Source organism: Lupinus angustifolius, chromosome LG15, assembly GCF_001865875.1.
Source record: "Lupinus angustifolius cultivar Tanjil chromosome LG15, LupAngTanjil_v1.0, whole genome shotgun sequence".
Classification (NCBI taxonomy): Eukaryota; Viridiplantae; Streptophyta; class Magnoliopsida; order Fabales; family Fabaceae; genus Lupinus; species Lupinus angustifolius.
Window position 1 is genome coordinate 16,894,430 of NC_032023.1, and position 17,915 is coordinate 16,912,344.

A 17,915-nucleotide genomic window follows, 5' to 3' on the forward strand; every position below is an offset into this window, starting at 1 on the left:
TACTTTTATGGGTTATGGTCCCCATTTGTAGAGCAACAGGTTTTCAAGTGTAAAGGTGGAGGAGAATAAGGTAGGATGAGAATAGTGTTATCCAGAATAGATTAACATTATCCACTCATCCATAAGGCTTATAAGGCATAAGGATAAGCCTCCTCTAACTAACCTCAACACAACACACTTTCAAGAAACTAAGGATTCTCTCATTCCCCTCTAGAGAGAAACTCAGGAAAACCATTCGGCGCTCTATCATCTGGAAGATCATCTCACCCTCATACCTTCGAGATTTCGGAAATGGCTCAACAAGGTATGCTCTTTTTCTTCACCATGAACTCATTTGGGTTTCTTCGGTCTGGACCATGGATGTTCCATTTGGGTGTATGTATGGGCATACACATTCGATTGTGGGAACAAAACCATGGTCATAAGGACTTCCGTGTTTACTCAATGGATTACGGATGGAGAGTAATTTCTACAACAAACTCTACTTATATTACTGTAATATTTACGACCCAAGCTCCAAATAGTTTTGTGCATGATTCTTACCGTACATATAAGAGGGCAGTGCAAAGGATACCATCTAACGTATAATTTTTTTACTTAAATTACATATATCCTCCACCTAAAGCAATTATCTTCTATCTATAAAGATTTGTAATAAGGTTTTTCCTTTGACAATACTCGAGTGGGCAAGAATTTTTTTCACCCATAATACTTGAACCTGAGATATTACTTATATGGAATCAAGTACGTACAAGACTAATAATAATAACCAACATACCATTACTAAAGTGATTAGTGTTTAGTAAACCTTTTTAGATTAAATCACTATTTAGATTTTCGTAGTTTTATTGAATTTTCAAATAGATTTTGTAATTTAAAAATTAACCAACTTTTTTTACGTGTGAATTTTTAAGAAGTAAATACCTACAATTTAACTAAATTTTCAATCGAACTCCTCGGAGTACTAAAATTTTACAATTATAACCCTAAACACCCGTAACAGATTCTAAGCATCCATCATAAAATACAAGTCTAATTTCAACTTATTTAACGTTGCCTAATTTTAACCATCCTTTTAAAAACAAGATTAAAAAAGACATGACGCCTTTATTTTCTTTTTTTATACACCTTTATGATAGCTTCTCGTGCTGTCTCTTGTAAAATATAAGCCTCTAATGATTTATAGATCAAGTTCATTGTTGAACACTTCAAAAAAGTTCATTGTTAAAATCTGAGGTGTCTTCTAAAATGGACATGTCACAGTAACCTTTTGCTTTATTGAGCCATGATGGCAAAGTGACTGGAATATCTAACAATTGGCAAAGAATTAGCACAAGACAAGATTCCATGAATCAAAGATGTGTAAGGATCACTACATGCCTTATTCCGCTAGCGGCAATGATCTAAAACTTCAGAGCATACAATGCTTGAAACATATAATACGGAGAATGGGATCCGGGATTACTTGCCTAGTTCTGGAACACCTCTGGAGGTATTGATAGAGGACAGTACTTCTTTGCTACGAACTTGAACTGAATGTATGTATAAACATGAAATTAATTAGTAATTTGTAAACATCATACGCAAGTGCCAATATAGGTCAACACCATTGCATAAAAGCATTTCAAAAAGAAGAAAAATATCACCTCAGAAAAGCAAGTAAACCAGTTTGTTAGAAACTACAAGTTAAGTGACCCTTTTCAAAGTTCAATACAGATTAAGACTAAAATATTCTAACAATGGACGTTTAATTAGCATATGTAATCCTATTAGCAGATTAGCAGCTCGAGGAACAAAATGCTGACCACAGATCATATCTGGGTAGAATAATCAATCAGGCTTTTAAACGGATAACCCGCTTAAATTTATTTGATGTCTTCTATTCTTTCCTATCAATGAAACTTAGCCTCACCATACTGTATAAAAATCGACCAACTGATTAGCATGCATTGCAAACTTAATTTAACCAAGCTAGTTTCCTGGCTTAGCACATTCCACCGAGTTCCAATGATGAATGCAATAATAATAAAAAGCTCCATGCTTTAAACAATTAACTATATCTTTGACTGTCACTTAATTATCTAATTATATAAATAAATTAATGGAGAGCCTGTTTGGAAGAACTAGGGAACTGGAAGACTGATGCAAAAAGTGCAAGAACGAAGAAATGTAATTGCACACTGCTATAATTTAGTTCAAGTCACCCATTTTTAATACACACTTACACGAGAGCAAGACCAGGGTTTCTCACCTTATGCTGACTGTATTTCTCCCTGATGGCAGGCAATGCATGATAGCCATTGCAGCACACCCAATGCAATACCATGACACATTCCTGCAGTTCGGGTGCTTGGTAGCCTGTGTAATACCTTAGTGTAGAATTCTGTACCAAAACATATAATTGCACACCATCACCACATATGTCTATCAAAAGATAAAATTTCCTCAGTAAAATCAGTGTCTTGTGGTACATACCCAAGGTTTCTTCCTAGGAAGAAGTAGAATGTATGTAGCCAAAAAAGTGGCTGATGCAGCAACTAGTGATGGGGTGTACTTCAGCATAGCATACTCTAGAAGAGATAGCTCTGCGAGATAGGCTGCCAAATACTCCAAATGCAGTGCAGGAACCTAAAAATAGTATAGGGTGACCACTGTTAAGTGTCAATTTATTACCCTAACTCTGATAGATTAAAAATAATCTCAATTGAAATGCATACCTCACAAGTGCGTTGGGCAACAATAATGAAGCGCCTACATTGTGATGATCACATGTCAATACTAGGGCAACCTACTTCCACTCGAACTTGCCAATAATAACAAGAAAAGTAGCTATTACCTCAAAAAACAATTAACTGTTGGGGCTGTCATTTCAAACTTCAAGGAATTCAGTACAGCAAATTCCATCTGCAAAACCTGCAGTGATTTCATGCATAAACTTTTTGAGAAAATAAGGCGACTAAAAAGACACCCAGAGCAGCAAATGTGAATTAATAGATATTAGATAATACAATCCAGACCTGCTCCTTGGAATATGTATTATCAGTTATATCACAAAACTCTTGCACCTCAGGGGCACAGATCTCCTCGTATTTGCTGCCAAAATCAAACTAATATTATAAACTTATAGTTATGGTATAGAGCATAGACATACAAATGCATGACAGAGGGCATAAGAGAGGAACAAATACATGTGTACTATCACACAAGTTATAGATTGCTTAACAAACAAGCATTAAACCATTAAGAGATATGAACCCTACGCAGCAATCCTCATGCAGGCAACACCAAGTAGCTGTAATTGCTTCCTATTAATTGAATGGCTAGAAAGATAGCGATCCACGTAGTTAACTGTCAAAAATAGTGTATCAGGTACAAGCCTGTACTCTTCAGAAACCTACAATGTCAGGACAAATTATGGTAAAAAACATTGAATACAGGAACTTAATGAACAAGCCAGAGAAAGAATCATAAATTACAAATTGCAATGTATAATTGTATTGTAATTCTGAATAATGGGGCTATGGAGAAGAAGCAATTCCCTAGAGTAAATATATCACCCAGATAATACCATCATCCAGACACCCACCACAGTTTACCTCCACAAGCCAATCAATAAGTACTGCCCGCATGCTAGCATCAATATCTTTCTGTGTTTTTTCCATAAAATCCATAGATGGCCTTCTAATTTCCTAACACCAGAAATCAAACCAAAACAAAAGATGAAAAAACTAGAGAAGAAGGAGGTAGTTTTAAGTTCTACCCTAGGTATGAATAGAATAACTATGGACTACAGAAGTAAAACGACAAATAATTGTGTTTCTGAAACTTTCGAAAGATATATCTCATCTTAAAATATTTTGTTAATCTTTTCAAAATAAAGACAATATCCCTTTAAATAGGACTTAAACATAAAGTTGGGTAATCAGAGAACTCGATTGCAAATTTTCTCAACTATTTTGCACTCATTGTGTAAAAGTCAAATTCACAGAAGTTTAAAATAAGAGTATACTTTATTGCTCTAAACGCTACGTAGTATACCTCCAACGTGAATATTACCTTTCCATTTACACTCAATCTTTCTCAAAAACTTTTACTTTGAGGTTGCAATAAAATAACCAATCGTTGGATATGTGAAATAGACAAGTGCAATTGGAGAAGCAATTTAATTTAATTTTCAAATTTAGATTGAATTGACATGCCATATTTTTTTAAGATAAAACAGTCTCCAATGCTAACCTCCATTATTACCTTACTACAAGAAGCTGACATGTTCAAGTCACTTACTTCAGTTGCTTGACTATATTCATTTGCTATATAAATGAGACCAAAGTCCAATTTCAACATTCCAATATATCATGGTTCTTAATGACAAATATCACATTAGTTAACAAGAAACTTATAAACTTAATGTATAAATGAATCATATGTAAATAAATCGCAACTCTGCTAACAATTGCCTTGAGAATTGAGAAGGTGATTATTAAAATTTAAAGCAGTAAAATAGATAAAGATGACAGACCTCACGTGCACGCAAATGTTCATAGATTTCATGGGCAATTGACGCACAGAATTGTGGGTCCTTGATATTGTTGTCGATATCCACAACTTCATTTGTTTCTTCTGTCTTCACGACGGTATCACCACTGTATACTCTCCCTGAAACCAATGGGGTATGCATTGGAAAGGCAGTAAAACAAGAATTCCAAATTGTAACATTGAAAATGATATAAAATCCAAATTAACCAGAGCATAAGGAGAGGGGGCAAGTAAGATTAAAACTTTACCAAAAAAACCTGATATTTTTGAAGAGTCTGAAATATTGAGAATGCTAGAAGTCTTATTCTCAATGTACTTGGTAGATACGACATCATAATTGTCAATATATTCAAATTCAGGACTTTTCAAAGAATCACTGGTTGACATACTCTCATCTAGTGAAACTGAATTGGTAAAGGATTTACTTGGAGAAAGGCTCTTCCTTCTTGAAGCACATGCCATATTAGCAAGGAAAGGTTGAACTACAGCCTTAAGTTGGCTACTTTTGGTTGAACATGTGCGTTCAGAAAGCACAAACCCACTTGATTTCGTGCTCAATGAGGCTGGCAAAGTGTCCCCGGACATAACTTTTTTCTGAGAAGTGGCAATAGAATCCTTTTTCTGAGAACTGGCAATAGAATTATTTTTCTGAGAACTTGCAATAGAATCCTTTCTCTGAGAACTTGCAATAGAATCCTTTCTCTGAGAACTTGTAATAGAATCCTTTCTCCGAGAACTCACAATAGAATCCTTCTGAGAACTGCCAATTGAGTCCTTCTTTGTCTTGGCAGCTTTAGACGTGCATGGAACCTTCAAACAAACATTAGCAGTCTGTTAAATTAGTACAGAAATCAAACATATACACCCACTAATTCATTCAATGCGTGTATTAACAGTACTTAGCCAGTTGAACAGAATTCTAAAAGTTAATCCAATGCCATTGCAAAAGTCTTTTGATAAAATTAGTCCATGAAAGTTGAAAGATGTAACATTGGTGATAGTAGTTTCTAAAGGAAGTAAATTATTTCCAATGTCACATTTCATCCCACAGATTAGTTCGAAGTGAACGATGAAATACATATTCAAGTTTCTCAACAGGAATAATTTCCATCATTTTGGGATTAACACTTCATTGTATCTTTCAGTTCTAACAATTAATCAAGTGTAAATGCCAAGTCTTTTGATAAAAGAGAGGTGAAGCTCTCTATAATGGAAATTACTCCCGGTGTCGATATACCATCGCTCAAATCAGTCTCCGGAATTCCCACCGGCATTGAGGATTAATTTGAATGATGACATACACACTCAAGTACCTCCTCAATATGAATTTTTCATCATTTTTGGGAATAACACACTTTATATCCTTCAAAAATTCGTTAGGCCATGTACTCCTCTCTATAAGTTCAAGAGCAAATCACCACGTTAGTCCCTCAAATTATAAGTAATCATTAGGGCATAACGCTAGTCCCTAAATTTTAATAAACTATCATTAGGGCCAGTCCCTCAAATTATAAGTAATCATTAGGGCATAACGCTAGTCCCTAAATTTTAATAAACTATCATTTAGTCCCTGAAATTATAAACATCAGTCATTAGGCTCTAGATTATAAGCATTGGTCATAGTATTTATTTGACTGACCAGTTATAATTTTAAGAACTAATGTGACCAATGCTTGTAGTTTCAGAGATTGAAAAGACTAAATGTTTATGACATATGAGGGACTAAAATGGTCGTTTCTGAAATTCAATGACTAATGTGAAAATTACTTAGTATTTTAGAGACTAGTATGGTGGTTTTTGATTTCCTCTAAATTTAATCATGCATTGCATATACTGTATAACCATGCAACGTTATTTGTCACTCAAAAATCCAAAACCAACTATATCATCATTCGTCTCTCAATCCATCGTTCTTGGAAAAATCATTGATACTAAGGACAATAGAAACAAATAATATAGCACAAAAATCATCACTGTTGAACATCATCACCACAACCTAATCAAATTACAACTAAACAGAACACAAACACAAAATTAACCGTAAATAAAACAAAAACCACGGAAAAACCATAAACCAGTATAATCGCAAACCATCAAATCCGTACCAAAGGAATGGATGAAGGAGCAACGAAATTCCTTGCACCGCAGAGAGAGGCATTTCTCTTATTGGTTACGTCGGTGAGAGCAGGACGCTTCTTTGTCGTTTGAGATTTCTTCGCGGCAGTGACCTTCTTCTTCTCCGAGGATGAAGAAGACGGCGACGACGATGAGAAATTCCTGGTTCGGGTAAACATTTTGTGCTTAGAGAAAGAACCCTAATCGCTGCAACAAACGCAAAATTGGTTAATGTCGTTTGCAGAAAGGAACATAATGCAGGTTAGTGATGGAATAGAAGGAAGTAGAAATATTTATAATTAATTATTGATAATAGATTAAAGTAGAGTGTGATGAAAACCTAGAGATTTTTTGGTAGCGGATTTTGTGATTGTAGGAAAAATAACTTTTCTGTGGATTGTGAAGATTTTTCTCGAGCAAATAGACGAGATGAGGAAGTTCGGTTCAGAAGTTATTTGGGAGAGCGCGAAATGTGTGATTTTAGATGAACAAATTATGACCGTCTGATTGGAGATTTGGTATGGATCCGAACAGTCCATGGCATAGTTGTTAGTTACGTTCTCGTCAACTATTCCATAAAAAATTATTCCATCCAAAAACAACTATTCCATAAAAAGTAGACCAATAAAAAAATTGAAAAAATATATGTACGACGATTATAATAGTTTGTTATTGTATATCTATAATTTATTTAAATTAGTTTAGTTTTTAAAATTTTAAATAAAAATAATATAAATTAATAATAAATATATGTAAATATTTATACTAACGCATAAATATTAGAGTCATAACCTTATACATGTAATAATAATAAAACTGAAATCAAATCCCACAACTTTGGCAACTATAAATAATTCAAATTCAAAATTACATTTTTATTTAATTTAATTATTTCAAAATTCTATCATTTTTAATACTAAATTATTATATTACAATTATTTGATCCTATAAAACATTGTATGTAAGATTTTTTATTTTAATGTAGCTAGGTAACTTGAAATTTTAAAAGTAAATTACCATATGTTTAGAATTATGAAGCATGTGTATTCCAAAATGATTGTCATATCCTTATCCTTATTAATATTAATATAAATTGACTTGAAGTTTCAATAAATACTTGATCATTTTTGTTTATGAAATCTCAATTTGATTTTCATATACTATTATTTATATAATGTCATGGAAGTATAATCAAATCTATTCTATTGTCATATACTTTTATTTACTTTTGGTGTATAGAGACCTTTTTTGTACCTACCGGTGAATATTGTGACTACATATTCAATTTTTATATATTTCATTTTTTTTGAATTAGAATGTATTTGTTGTGTTCTGTGTACTTTATATTATATTTTTTTGTGTTTATGATAATATTTAATTTAAGGTGAGATATGTGGTTAATTAATTTATTGGTGGTGATTGTTAAAGATTATATATATTTTTTGTAAAAATTAAATAATGTGAATGGCAAAATAGGAAATAAAAATTACATCATGAAGAAAGTTATTTCAAGTTTTGGCTTTATGTATAGTATAGATTACAAAAGAAAAACTTTTTTCACAACTCTAAAATAAAATTAGAAGTAAACCATAAAATCAGTTTCTTCCTACTCATCATAATTACTTAATATGACAACATACCAAAGTGATTTCCATGTTTTAACGTGCAAAACTAATCATGGTATTGGGGAACAACAACACTAAACTTAGGATTGGCTTTGGGTATAATTTCTTCTTATATATCTCTATCTGTACTTCTATATTATATATAAAGTCAAAACTATAAATAACTATTATCACATAATTTTTCACATTCTAAAATTATCATTTTTCAACTTCTTTGGTAATAACCATCATAAACTTCTAAATATTAATTTTATTTCTTTTCACATTACATCATTAATTTTCCATATTTTTATATATTTAATTAATTTTCTTACATATTTGGCCTCTATTAAATTTCTATGTAACATTCTTATATAAAATTATTTTTATATAAAGAATGTAACAAAAAATGATACATATCAAAAAAATAAGAATGTGAGTCGATATATACGAAGTGTCAATCGACACGCTAGTTTATGATAATTTTGAAACAATAAACCAATATAATTAGGTAGCTTCCTATTAAATGTGAAGTAATATTCCAGTTAGGGATGACATTAATACTTGCTTATTGATATCCGCTAAAATACCTACAACATAAAAATAGTTTATATTGGAAACAACTATCACGATACCTACATACAAATTCCCACATATTTATAAATTTATTTTTAATTAAATAATTTATATATATTACATTATTATTTTATAACTATATATTATCTATTTTTTGAAATATTTTGTAATGAATTTTAGTAATTGAAATATGTAATAAATTTAATATATACATAAATCTTATTGTTATAAAATATATATTAAAACTTAAAATTTCGTTAGGTATCTATAAATAACTACTACTACCTGTGTGGGTACCTATAAATAGTGTGAGTATAAATATGAGAAAATACTACCGGTACCTATTCTATCCTATTACCATCCCTGATTCCAGCTAAGATCGAAAGAGCATAATTAAGGCTAAAAAGGAGAAGATGGGATGGTATTATAATTATCGTCTTAATTGATTATCATATTTCCCCTTTTCAAATTGCTCCAACAGGATTGAGCGATAGTGATAAAAATAGAGAAAAATAGGTAAGTGAACATGATAAAATAAAGAGAGATAAACACCGGTGTTTATTTCAATCCTTAAGTTTTATTATTTCTTTTACTCCCCATGTCCAAACCATATCTCATACATTATATCGTTATATCGTGTGAATAAAAATATATATATTAGTTAAAAATTGATTCAATTACATTGACACTCCTGAGTTTTAGTGAAATTATATAAATTACCCTTCACTTTTTTACGCCTACACAAACAAGTAGTGTAATCTTTTAAACAAAAATTGTGATAAATGCAATTAAGTTAAACAAAACATGATATATTGTGAGGAAAAATCCAAATAATATACAAATTAATGTATCTTTATTATTTTTTGTTACAAAATGCATCCACAATTCTAAAAAGATATTGTTTAAATCGCTCTTATATTATATATCATAACGAAACAAAAATAATAAAGAGGTATTGACTCATATATTATTTGGACTTGTCTCCACAATATAACATGTTTTGTTTAACTTAATTGCATTTATCACATTTTTTGTTTACAAAATTACACTTATTTCTCATGCAGGAGTTGTCAATGTAATGAAAGTATAAAAAATGAGGGGATTTGTGTAGGTGTAGAAAAGTGAGGGATAATTTGTGTAATTTCACTAAAACTCAGGGGGTGTCAATCTAATTTACTCTTAAAAATTTGAATTTTTAATTATTAGTGATTAATATGAGAAAACATATATATGTTCCAATAAACTAAGATTCCTCCAAAATCCATCAAAGTAAACTCCACCCCCAAAATTAGTAGTTTGGGCTTCAGTAGGATATGTTTGCCTTTTTCCATAAGCGGGTCCAGACCTAAAGCCACCGTGTTTTCGTCCGGAAAGGAGAGCGGGAAAAAAGCGCTTATTAATATATATATATATATATATATATATATATATATATTTACCAATCAAATATAATGTACGGGACAGAGAAAATCGAGTTATTATTGAGAAGAAGAGAGAAGAAACATGGCGCCAATGCTGCATAGTTCTCAGCCATGGGTAGAGAAATAGTAAGCACTTTTCTTTCCATGCTCACAATCTATTTTTCTCAATAATCAATTGAACTTAATTTACTCACATTCATTAATCGATTTTCCAGTCGCCCTAAACAAGTGAAAGACGTTGCTCATCAAGACGAAGTGGTTCGCGTCCTCACCAATACCCTCGAAACCGGAAGTGTATGTTATCATTCTCCCTCAATTCTATTCCTTTTCCATTTCCGTTTTCTTATTATTTCTACGATTCAATTCAATTTCTTATTACAGTGTCCTCACATGCTTTTCTATGGTCCTCCCGGTACTGGAAAAACCACTACTGCCCTCGCTATCGCTCATCAACTTTTCGGGTATTATTATGCATCCTCATTTTATTGTACTATTCTCTATTTACCTTAGGGTTTTTACTTTTAGCTAGTTTGGTTTTTTCAGAATTTCAATTTTAACCTAACTTTGTTTGCTCATAATTTATAACACTAGGTCTGAGCTTTACAAGTCTAGGGTGTTGGAACTGAATGCTAGTGATGATCGTGGCATTAATGTTGTTCGCACGAAGATCAAAGATTTTGCTGCTGTCGCTGTTGGTACTAATCACCCTAAGAGGTATCTAAAATCTAAATATTTGTTTTGGTCCCTGGAATTGTAAGGATTGATAATATCAATCCCTGAAATTAGACCAATTTAATTGAACAATGATTGACATATATTACATAAGAGACTAACCACTAATTTGGTGGGAACAATGATTGACATATATGACTGGTGTTTACAATTTCCGAGCCGAAAACAAGAGTTTGATTCCTTCTTTGTCTGTAACGTTTGTATGCATTCCTCATTGTTCTGATGTTCTCACTTTTCAGTGATTATCCATGCCCACCATTTAAGATTATTGTTCTGGATGAAGCAGATTCAATGACTGAAGATGCTCAGGTATATCTGCTATATTTTTCCATTCCTAACTTTGCTTTTCAAATTAAGTGCTAGGGTTTCACACAGCCTACAATTTCTGTGCAGAATGCACTGAGGCGTACAATGGAAACTTACTCCAAAGTTACACGATTCTTTTTTATATGCAACTACATTAGCAGGTGCATACCTTCTTTTCCCATGTTGCCAGTTACACGATTGTTAGTCTCAGATCTTTAAAGAATAAGGAATCAACGAGAATTGTTGCCGCTGTGATAAAGACGATTTTATTCAGTTTTGCTATATCTCCAATGTTTTGATGGGTATAAATAAGTTCCACTACCATGGATACTCTATTTAGTATTCTTAGTCTCAGATCTTTAAGGAATCAATGAGAATTGTTGTGGCCATGATAAACATGATTTCATTCATTTTTGCTACATCTCCCATGTTTTGATGGTATAAATAATTTCCATTACCATGGATACCTTCCTTCCCATGTTGTCATTTACTGCTTACTCTATGTAGTATTCTTAGTCTAAGATCTTTAAGGAACCAGTGAGTACTTTTATTTTGGTATTCATCACACAGATATCATGCTTAAATACTAAGGCTTTTCATCTTTTGATCTTTGTAAGTTTCATGTCAAGCATTCAGAAAAATGATAAAGCTAAAGTTAATATATTGATAGTCTTTTTTGTCTGCTGTTCATGTCAATTCTTTATCTAGGATTGGTGACCCATTGATTGTTTAAATCGCAAGGTTATAATCTTTTGTAGGATTATAGAACCACTTGCTTCAAGGTGTGCAAAATTCAGGTTCAAGCCACTGTCAGAAGATATCATGAGCAGCCGGATACTGTACATTTGCAAAGAAGAAGGACTCAATCTTGATGATAAGGTGGCCTTAGAGCTTATACAACAGTTGTTGCTCTCATTGGCTTCAAACCTTTTCTATTGATAGATGTTTCATTGACATCATTTAAAAACATTTTATGTGCTTTTGTTTCCATAGGCTCTTTCCACCCTGAGTTCTATTTCTCAAGGAGATCTTCGTCGGGCTATCACATACTTGCAGGTAAGAGACCTTTTGTGATAGACATATTGCCTCTGTTCTATTGATTTTACATAATCTTTATTTTTCTTGTAATATGTATCGGTAATTTGTTTAACTGAACCAGTTCACTTTCAAATTCCATTAACCCCTGTGTATATATCTTAGATGTCTATGCTTCCACCATAGTCTGATCGATTCCTCATTTCCTCCAAACAATCTAGAAACTATCAATTTATGTGTTAAAAGTGACACATCTGAAAATTTAGGTAATATAATTAAAATGATTTTTTTGGCAATGTTCCAATGAAACTATGAAAGACCATTTTTGAGTAAGCTGTTGTTTGATTGTAGCCATGTTTGTTTTCATTTTTTTGTTTAATTCTAGTTCAACAATAAAACTTATAGAAAGATTGATGTAGTGGAGTGTCAATGCGTACTAGACTGACAAGAGGGGAAGCCTCTAAAATGGAATTATGTCATGTACTGTAGTTAGATTGGACTATTGTTATCACCAAGAAATGTTAATTTTTTTTACTAAACCAACCCAGTCTACTTGAAATTAAAGGGATATCTATGTTTTGTGTTTTGACTTCCTTTTTATGCAATTGTGTTGATCAATTTGTTTCCCAACAGTAATGACCAGGCTTTAGCATATAGCATCTATGTACAATTCTTATTCTTATTTATCATTTGAACTAACATTATTGACATTACAGTCAGCTGCTCGCTTATTTGGTTCTTCTATTTCTTCAAAGGACCTGATCTCAGTGTCTGGGGTATGTTCTGTTTCTAATTACCTTTAGCTTGTTCTCTCATTCTATTATTATAAGGGAATGAAGATACACATTTTAAAATTGTTTATATACATTTTGTATGGTGTATGCATGTCTGTTAATGCACATTACTTAAACTTCACGATTGACATAGTTATTAGCTGAAGAGTGAGAGGTTTGAATTACAGTTTCAGCCTTATTCTTCCTATAAATATTTCCTTTCTGATCCTAATAGTATTGTCCTAAATATAAAATGTTCAGAAATTGCAGTTCATGTCTTATTAAACATTGGATGTTTACATCTATTGCTTGATTGTAGCTCCAAACGTGCTTGTTGTGTATCACCTTATCAACCAATTTTCAATTTAATTTATTCTGTTTTTGTGACATAATTTTGGCAATATCTATAATCGTGGAACACTTCTTTCCACAAGTCCTTCATACTTCTCAGCCCCTCTGCTTGTTCTGATTGTCTAAAATCTCAATCTGTCAGGTCGTCCCATCAGAGGTGGTGGAGGCACTTCTTGCAGCATGCAAAAGTGGTAATTTTGATTTAGCCAACAAGGAAGTCAACAATTTCATTGCAGAGGGATATCCAGTCTCTCAGATGCTAAATCAGGTCCTTTTTGTTGCCATCTTCATTGCCTGATATTCTTTTATAATAACTAATAACCATGCTTATCTAATTAATTCTTTTACATAAGGAACTGATATGATTCTTTCAGTTAATTGACATCATTGTTGACAAAGATGACATATCAGATGAACAAAAGGCAAGAATATGCAAGAAGCTGGGTGAAGTAGATAAGGTTTACTAATGACCCCTTAGGAATTAATTAAACATTACACACTAACCCAGTATACTTTTTCCTGGTTATGTTTTTAGCTACATAATCCTAATTTTTTGCTTCTGGAATTGCAGCGCCTAGTTGATGGTGCGGATGAGTACTTGCAGCTTCTTGATGTGGCCAGCAATACAATGCAAGCTTTTGCTGACAAGCCAGAAGGATTTGCTTACGAGGCTTAGACCGTTAGATATTAGATAGTCAGCATCCTGTTATATTTAGAAGGGTCAATTATTCTGATGCAAAGGAAACCTCCTCTGAAACTATGTATCATGAAATCAGGTTTGGGTTCCGTTGTTAACTTTTTGTGTGTAAAATTGAAATTTGAAGAATATTTCCCGGGTAAAATTACACTCAAGTAACTGGCCCAGTAATTTTAACGTTTCTGCATAGGGCATTCTTAGGTACAAAATTACAACACCAGCAGGTGGAGTGAATATAATGGAATTCTAACGTTTCTGCACTCAGATATTTTTAAAAGCTTGATTGTTGTTTGTGGGTTCCTTTTTCTCCTCCTTGTGACACATCCCGAAATAATTTCAATGCAAATCTTTGAATTGTTTCAGCGTCTTGCTGATTTAATTTTTGTATAATAATATACTTCCCAGTGCAACATGCTTAAATTTCATTGGTGAGAGCATTTGTTCTCTATAAAAAAACGCTCATCTCCTCTTCCTATAATTAAGTAACTAATATTGTTTCGGGATTTCCTTTCAACAAATGTCATTCTAAATAATCAAATATTTATTCTTTGATGTAATACAATACATGGTTATTAAATGTAACCTTATATTACTATATCAATCTCTCATTGGTAGTACCTATTCAAATGAACAGTAAAAGATCAGCATGCTAGTAATAACTATTAAGCACGCCTGAGATTATTACCTTAAGGACGCAGTAATTGCTCGACATGATACTACCCATTAGCATCATTTTTACACTTGATAATCCAGAAAACAATTTATTAATTGCTGGTCTGGCATGACAATATTATTATGAGCCTAGTGCATTACCGTAAGAGTAAATTACACTGACACCCAATGAGTTTTAGCAAAATTACATAAATCACCCATCATTTTTCTAACCTACATAAACCCCCATAATTTTTATACTTTCATTACACTAACCACCCTTGTATGAGAAATAAGTGTATTTTTTGAACAAAATATATGTTATAAATGCAATTAAGTTAAACAAAATATGATATATATTATGAAGACAAGTCCAAATAATATATGAGTCAATATCCCATTATTATTTTTGGTTCGTTACGATATAGTATAAGAGCGATTTAAACAATATCTCCTTAGAATTGTTTATGCATTTTGTAACAAAAAATAATGAAAATACATTGATTTATATTATATATTGGATGTTTTATCATAATATACCATGTTTTGTTTAACTTAATTACATTTATCACATTTTCTGTTTAAAAGATGACACTTATTTATCATATATGAAAATATAAAAACTAGGGGAGGTTTGTGTAAGTGTAAAAAAGTGAAAACTAATTTGTGTAATTTTACTAAAACTCAGAGGATATCAGTGTAATTAACTCTTAAGGTAAATGGGAGACCTTATTGTCTATTACTGAACTAGTAGTGCCACTAAGTAGGTTGAACTTGTCCCTCTTTGAATTTCAAATGAGTAACCAGTAATGTCTGCCTACAATGACACTAATACCTACCCAACTAAATGATTACTCGTGGCTCAACTTGTCCACTTCTCCCCGAGAAAACGCACAGTTATAAGTCTAATAATGTTCAACTAATTTGGGGGAAACCAATTTCTTAGGTAAAGTGTCTATTTTGATCCTCCGTCTATTCTCTTTAACCCCTACAAATTTGGAAACGCATTCTAGTCCAAAATATCAAAAGTATATAATATATATACATTCTTAGTGTAAAGATTTATACACACAATATATTATCCACTATTCATTTTATTTTGACGAGTCAATGATGATTAAATATGAATGTAGTATAATATAGTACGTAAAACTCATACATTGTGATTTACATTAAACTCTCCATTAGTTGGTAGGTCCTTTTTGTACTATCAAATATATTTTCTCACCGTTTTAGGTGAGGAATTAACTCCTATCAGAGTTTGTGGTTGTCCCTCCCAACAATTGTCGCTCTCAAAAACCCTCGACCACTAGACAAATGCTTTTGGGTGGCCTTAGGTCCTTTAAAATGGAAAAAGTCACCATCATTAATTTAAAGTTAATAATTTTTTTGAGTAAATACTCATTTTAGTTCCTCTTATTTTTTAACCATACCATTTTAGTTCTTCAAAAAAGAAAAGACCTAATACGGTCCCAAAATTTCAAATGTGAGTCAAATTAAACATTTTTAGCATGTGTTACAACATTTGGTAGAGACTAATTTGACCCAAAAAGAACTAATTTGACATACATTTGAAATTTTTGGGCACCATTTTAGGTCTTTTATTTTTTGAAGGACTAAACTAGTAAGGTCGGAAAATATGAGAGACTAAAATATGTATTTACTCTAATTTTTTTAATAAAAATGTAAAATATTTTTTCGGGACTATTCCGTAAGGCCCTTTTGGAGTTTGTTTCTTTAAATAAGATTTTTTTTAAAACCTTATACTAATTAATTGATTTTGATATAAATATATTTACATTGATTCGAAAACAAAAAAGTCACCAGTTAATTGAATGTGAAGAAAAATTAAATGAGTCTTATTTAATGAATCTCAATTTAAAAAAAATAAATCTAATTATAAACTAATTTAAGAGTATAATATAAATACACTAACACTCATACAATGTGATTTACATTAACCCCTCTATTTGTTGGTAGGTCCTTTTTTGTGCAATCAAATGCATTCTCTCATCTTTTCGGGCGAGGAATAAATTCCTATCAGGGTTCGTGGCCCCTACTAACAATTGTCTGTTCCAAAAGCCTCGACCATGAGGATATATTGGGGTCTTATACCAATAGACTAACACTTTTTGGTATCCTTAGGTCCTTTAAAATGGAAAAGGTCACCATCATTAATTTAAAGTTAATTTTTTAAGTAAATTTTTAGTCACTCATATTTTTTAGGTTACCATTTTAGTCCTTCAAAAAGAAAAAGACCTAAAATGACCCCCCAAAATTTCAAATTAATCATTTTGGCATGTTTTACAACATTTGGTAGAGACTAATTTCACCACAAGAAGAACTAATTGACATACATTTGAAATTTTTAGGGACCATTTTAGGTCTTTTATTTTTTGAATGACTAAACTAGTAAGGTCAGAAAATATGAGAAACTAAAATATGTTTTTACTCTAATCTTTTTAATAAAAAATGTCAAATATTTTCTCGGGACTTTTCCATAAGGCCCTTTTGGAGTTTGGCTCTTTAAATAAGATTCTTTTTAAAACTTTATACTCATTAATTGATTTTGATATAAATATACTTAAATTAATTGATTAGAAAGCAAAAATGTCATTAGTTAATTGAATATGAAGAAAAATTAAATGAGTCTTATTAATGAAACTCGATTTTAAAAAAATAAATCTAATTATTAACTAAGTTAAGAGTATAATATATATGCATTAACACTCATATAATGTGATTTACATTAACCCCTCTATTCGTTGGTAGGTCATTTTTTTTTGTACTACCAAATGTATTCTCTCACCTTTTTGGGTGAGTAATTAATTCCTATCAGGGTTCGTGACTCTCACTCCCAAAAACCCTCGACCATGAGGATATACTAGGGTCTAACACCATTAGACCAACGCTTTTTGGTGTCCTTATGTCCTTTAAAAAGGAAAAAGTCACCATCATTAATTTAAAGTTAATAATTTTTTGAGTAAATACTCATTTTAGTCCTTCATACTTTTTGACCTTACCATTTTAGTTCTTAAAAAAAGAAAAGACCTAAAATGGTCCCCAAAATTTTAAATGTGGCCAAATTAATAATTTTTGACAAGTCTTACAATACTTG

General features: G+C 31.7%; 2 protein-coding genes across 5 annotated transcripts; one reads left to right on the forward strand and one right to left on the reverse strand.

The window, feature by feature from the left end:
• Positions 1,102 to 7,121, reverse strand: LOC109327540 (cyclin-A1-4-like). 4 transcript variants are annotated; one of them, XM_019560721.1, is made up of 12 exons: positions 6,992 to 7,121; positions 6,642 to 6,858; positions 4,794 to 5,346; positions 4,520 to 4,656; positions 3,597 to 3,689; positions 3,261 to 3,394; positions 3,018 to 3,093; positions 2,837 to 2,913; positions 2,718 to 2,751; positions 2,476 to 2,628; positions 2,252 to 2,383; positions 1,102 to 1,532 (listed from the first exon to the last, which is right to left on the reverse strand). In XM_019560721.1, exons 2-12 carry the CDS (start codon positions 6,828 to 6,830, stop codon positions 1,470 to 1,472), a joined length of 1,641 nt encoding a protein of 546 aa, XP_019416266.1. In that variant the 5' UTR covers positions 6,831 to 6,858; positions 6,992 to 7,121; the 3' UTR covers positions 1,102 to 1,469. The 4 variants fall into 4 exon arrangements, with proteins under 4 accessions (XP_019416266.1, XP_019416264.1, XP_019416265.1 ...); XM_019560719.1 differs by having other exon boundaries at positions 4,785 to 5,346; positions 6,992 to 7,119; XM_019560722.1 differs by having other exon boundaries at positions 1,103 to 1,532; positions 4,962 to 5,346; positions 6,992 to 7,118.
• LOC109327379 (replication factor C subunit 4) lies at positions 10,283 to 14,402 on the forward strand. The gene is made up of 12 exons (XM_019560494.1): positions 10,283 to 10,378; positions 10,468 to 10,546; positions 10,634 to 10,713; positions 10,844 to 10,966; positions 11,224 to 11,293; positions 11,378 to 11,451; positions 12,049 to 12,169; positions 12,284 to 12,346; positions 13,042 to 13,101; positions 13,592 to 13,717; positions 13,824 to 13,907; positions 14,021 to 14,402. The coding sequence occupies exons 1-12, from the start codon at positions 10,335 to 10,337 to the stop codon at positions 14,123 to 14,125; spliced, it is 1,029 nt and encodes a 342-aa protein (XP_019416039.1). The 5' UTR covers positions 10,283 to 10,334; the 3' UTR covers positions 14,126 to 14,402.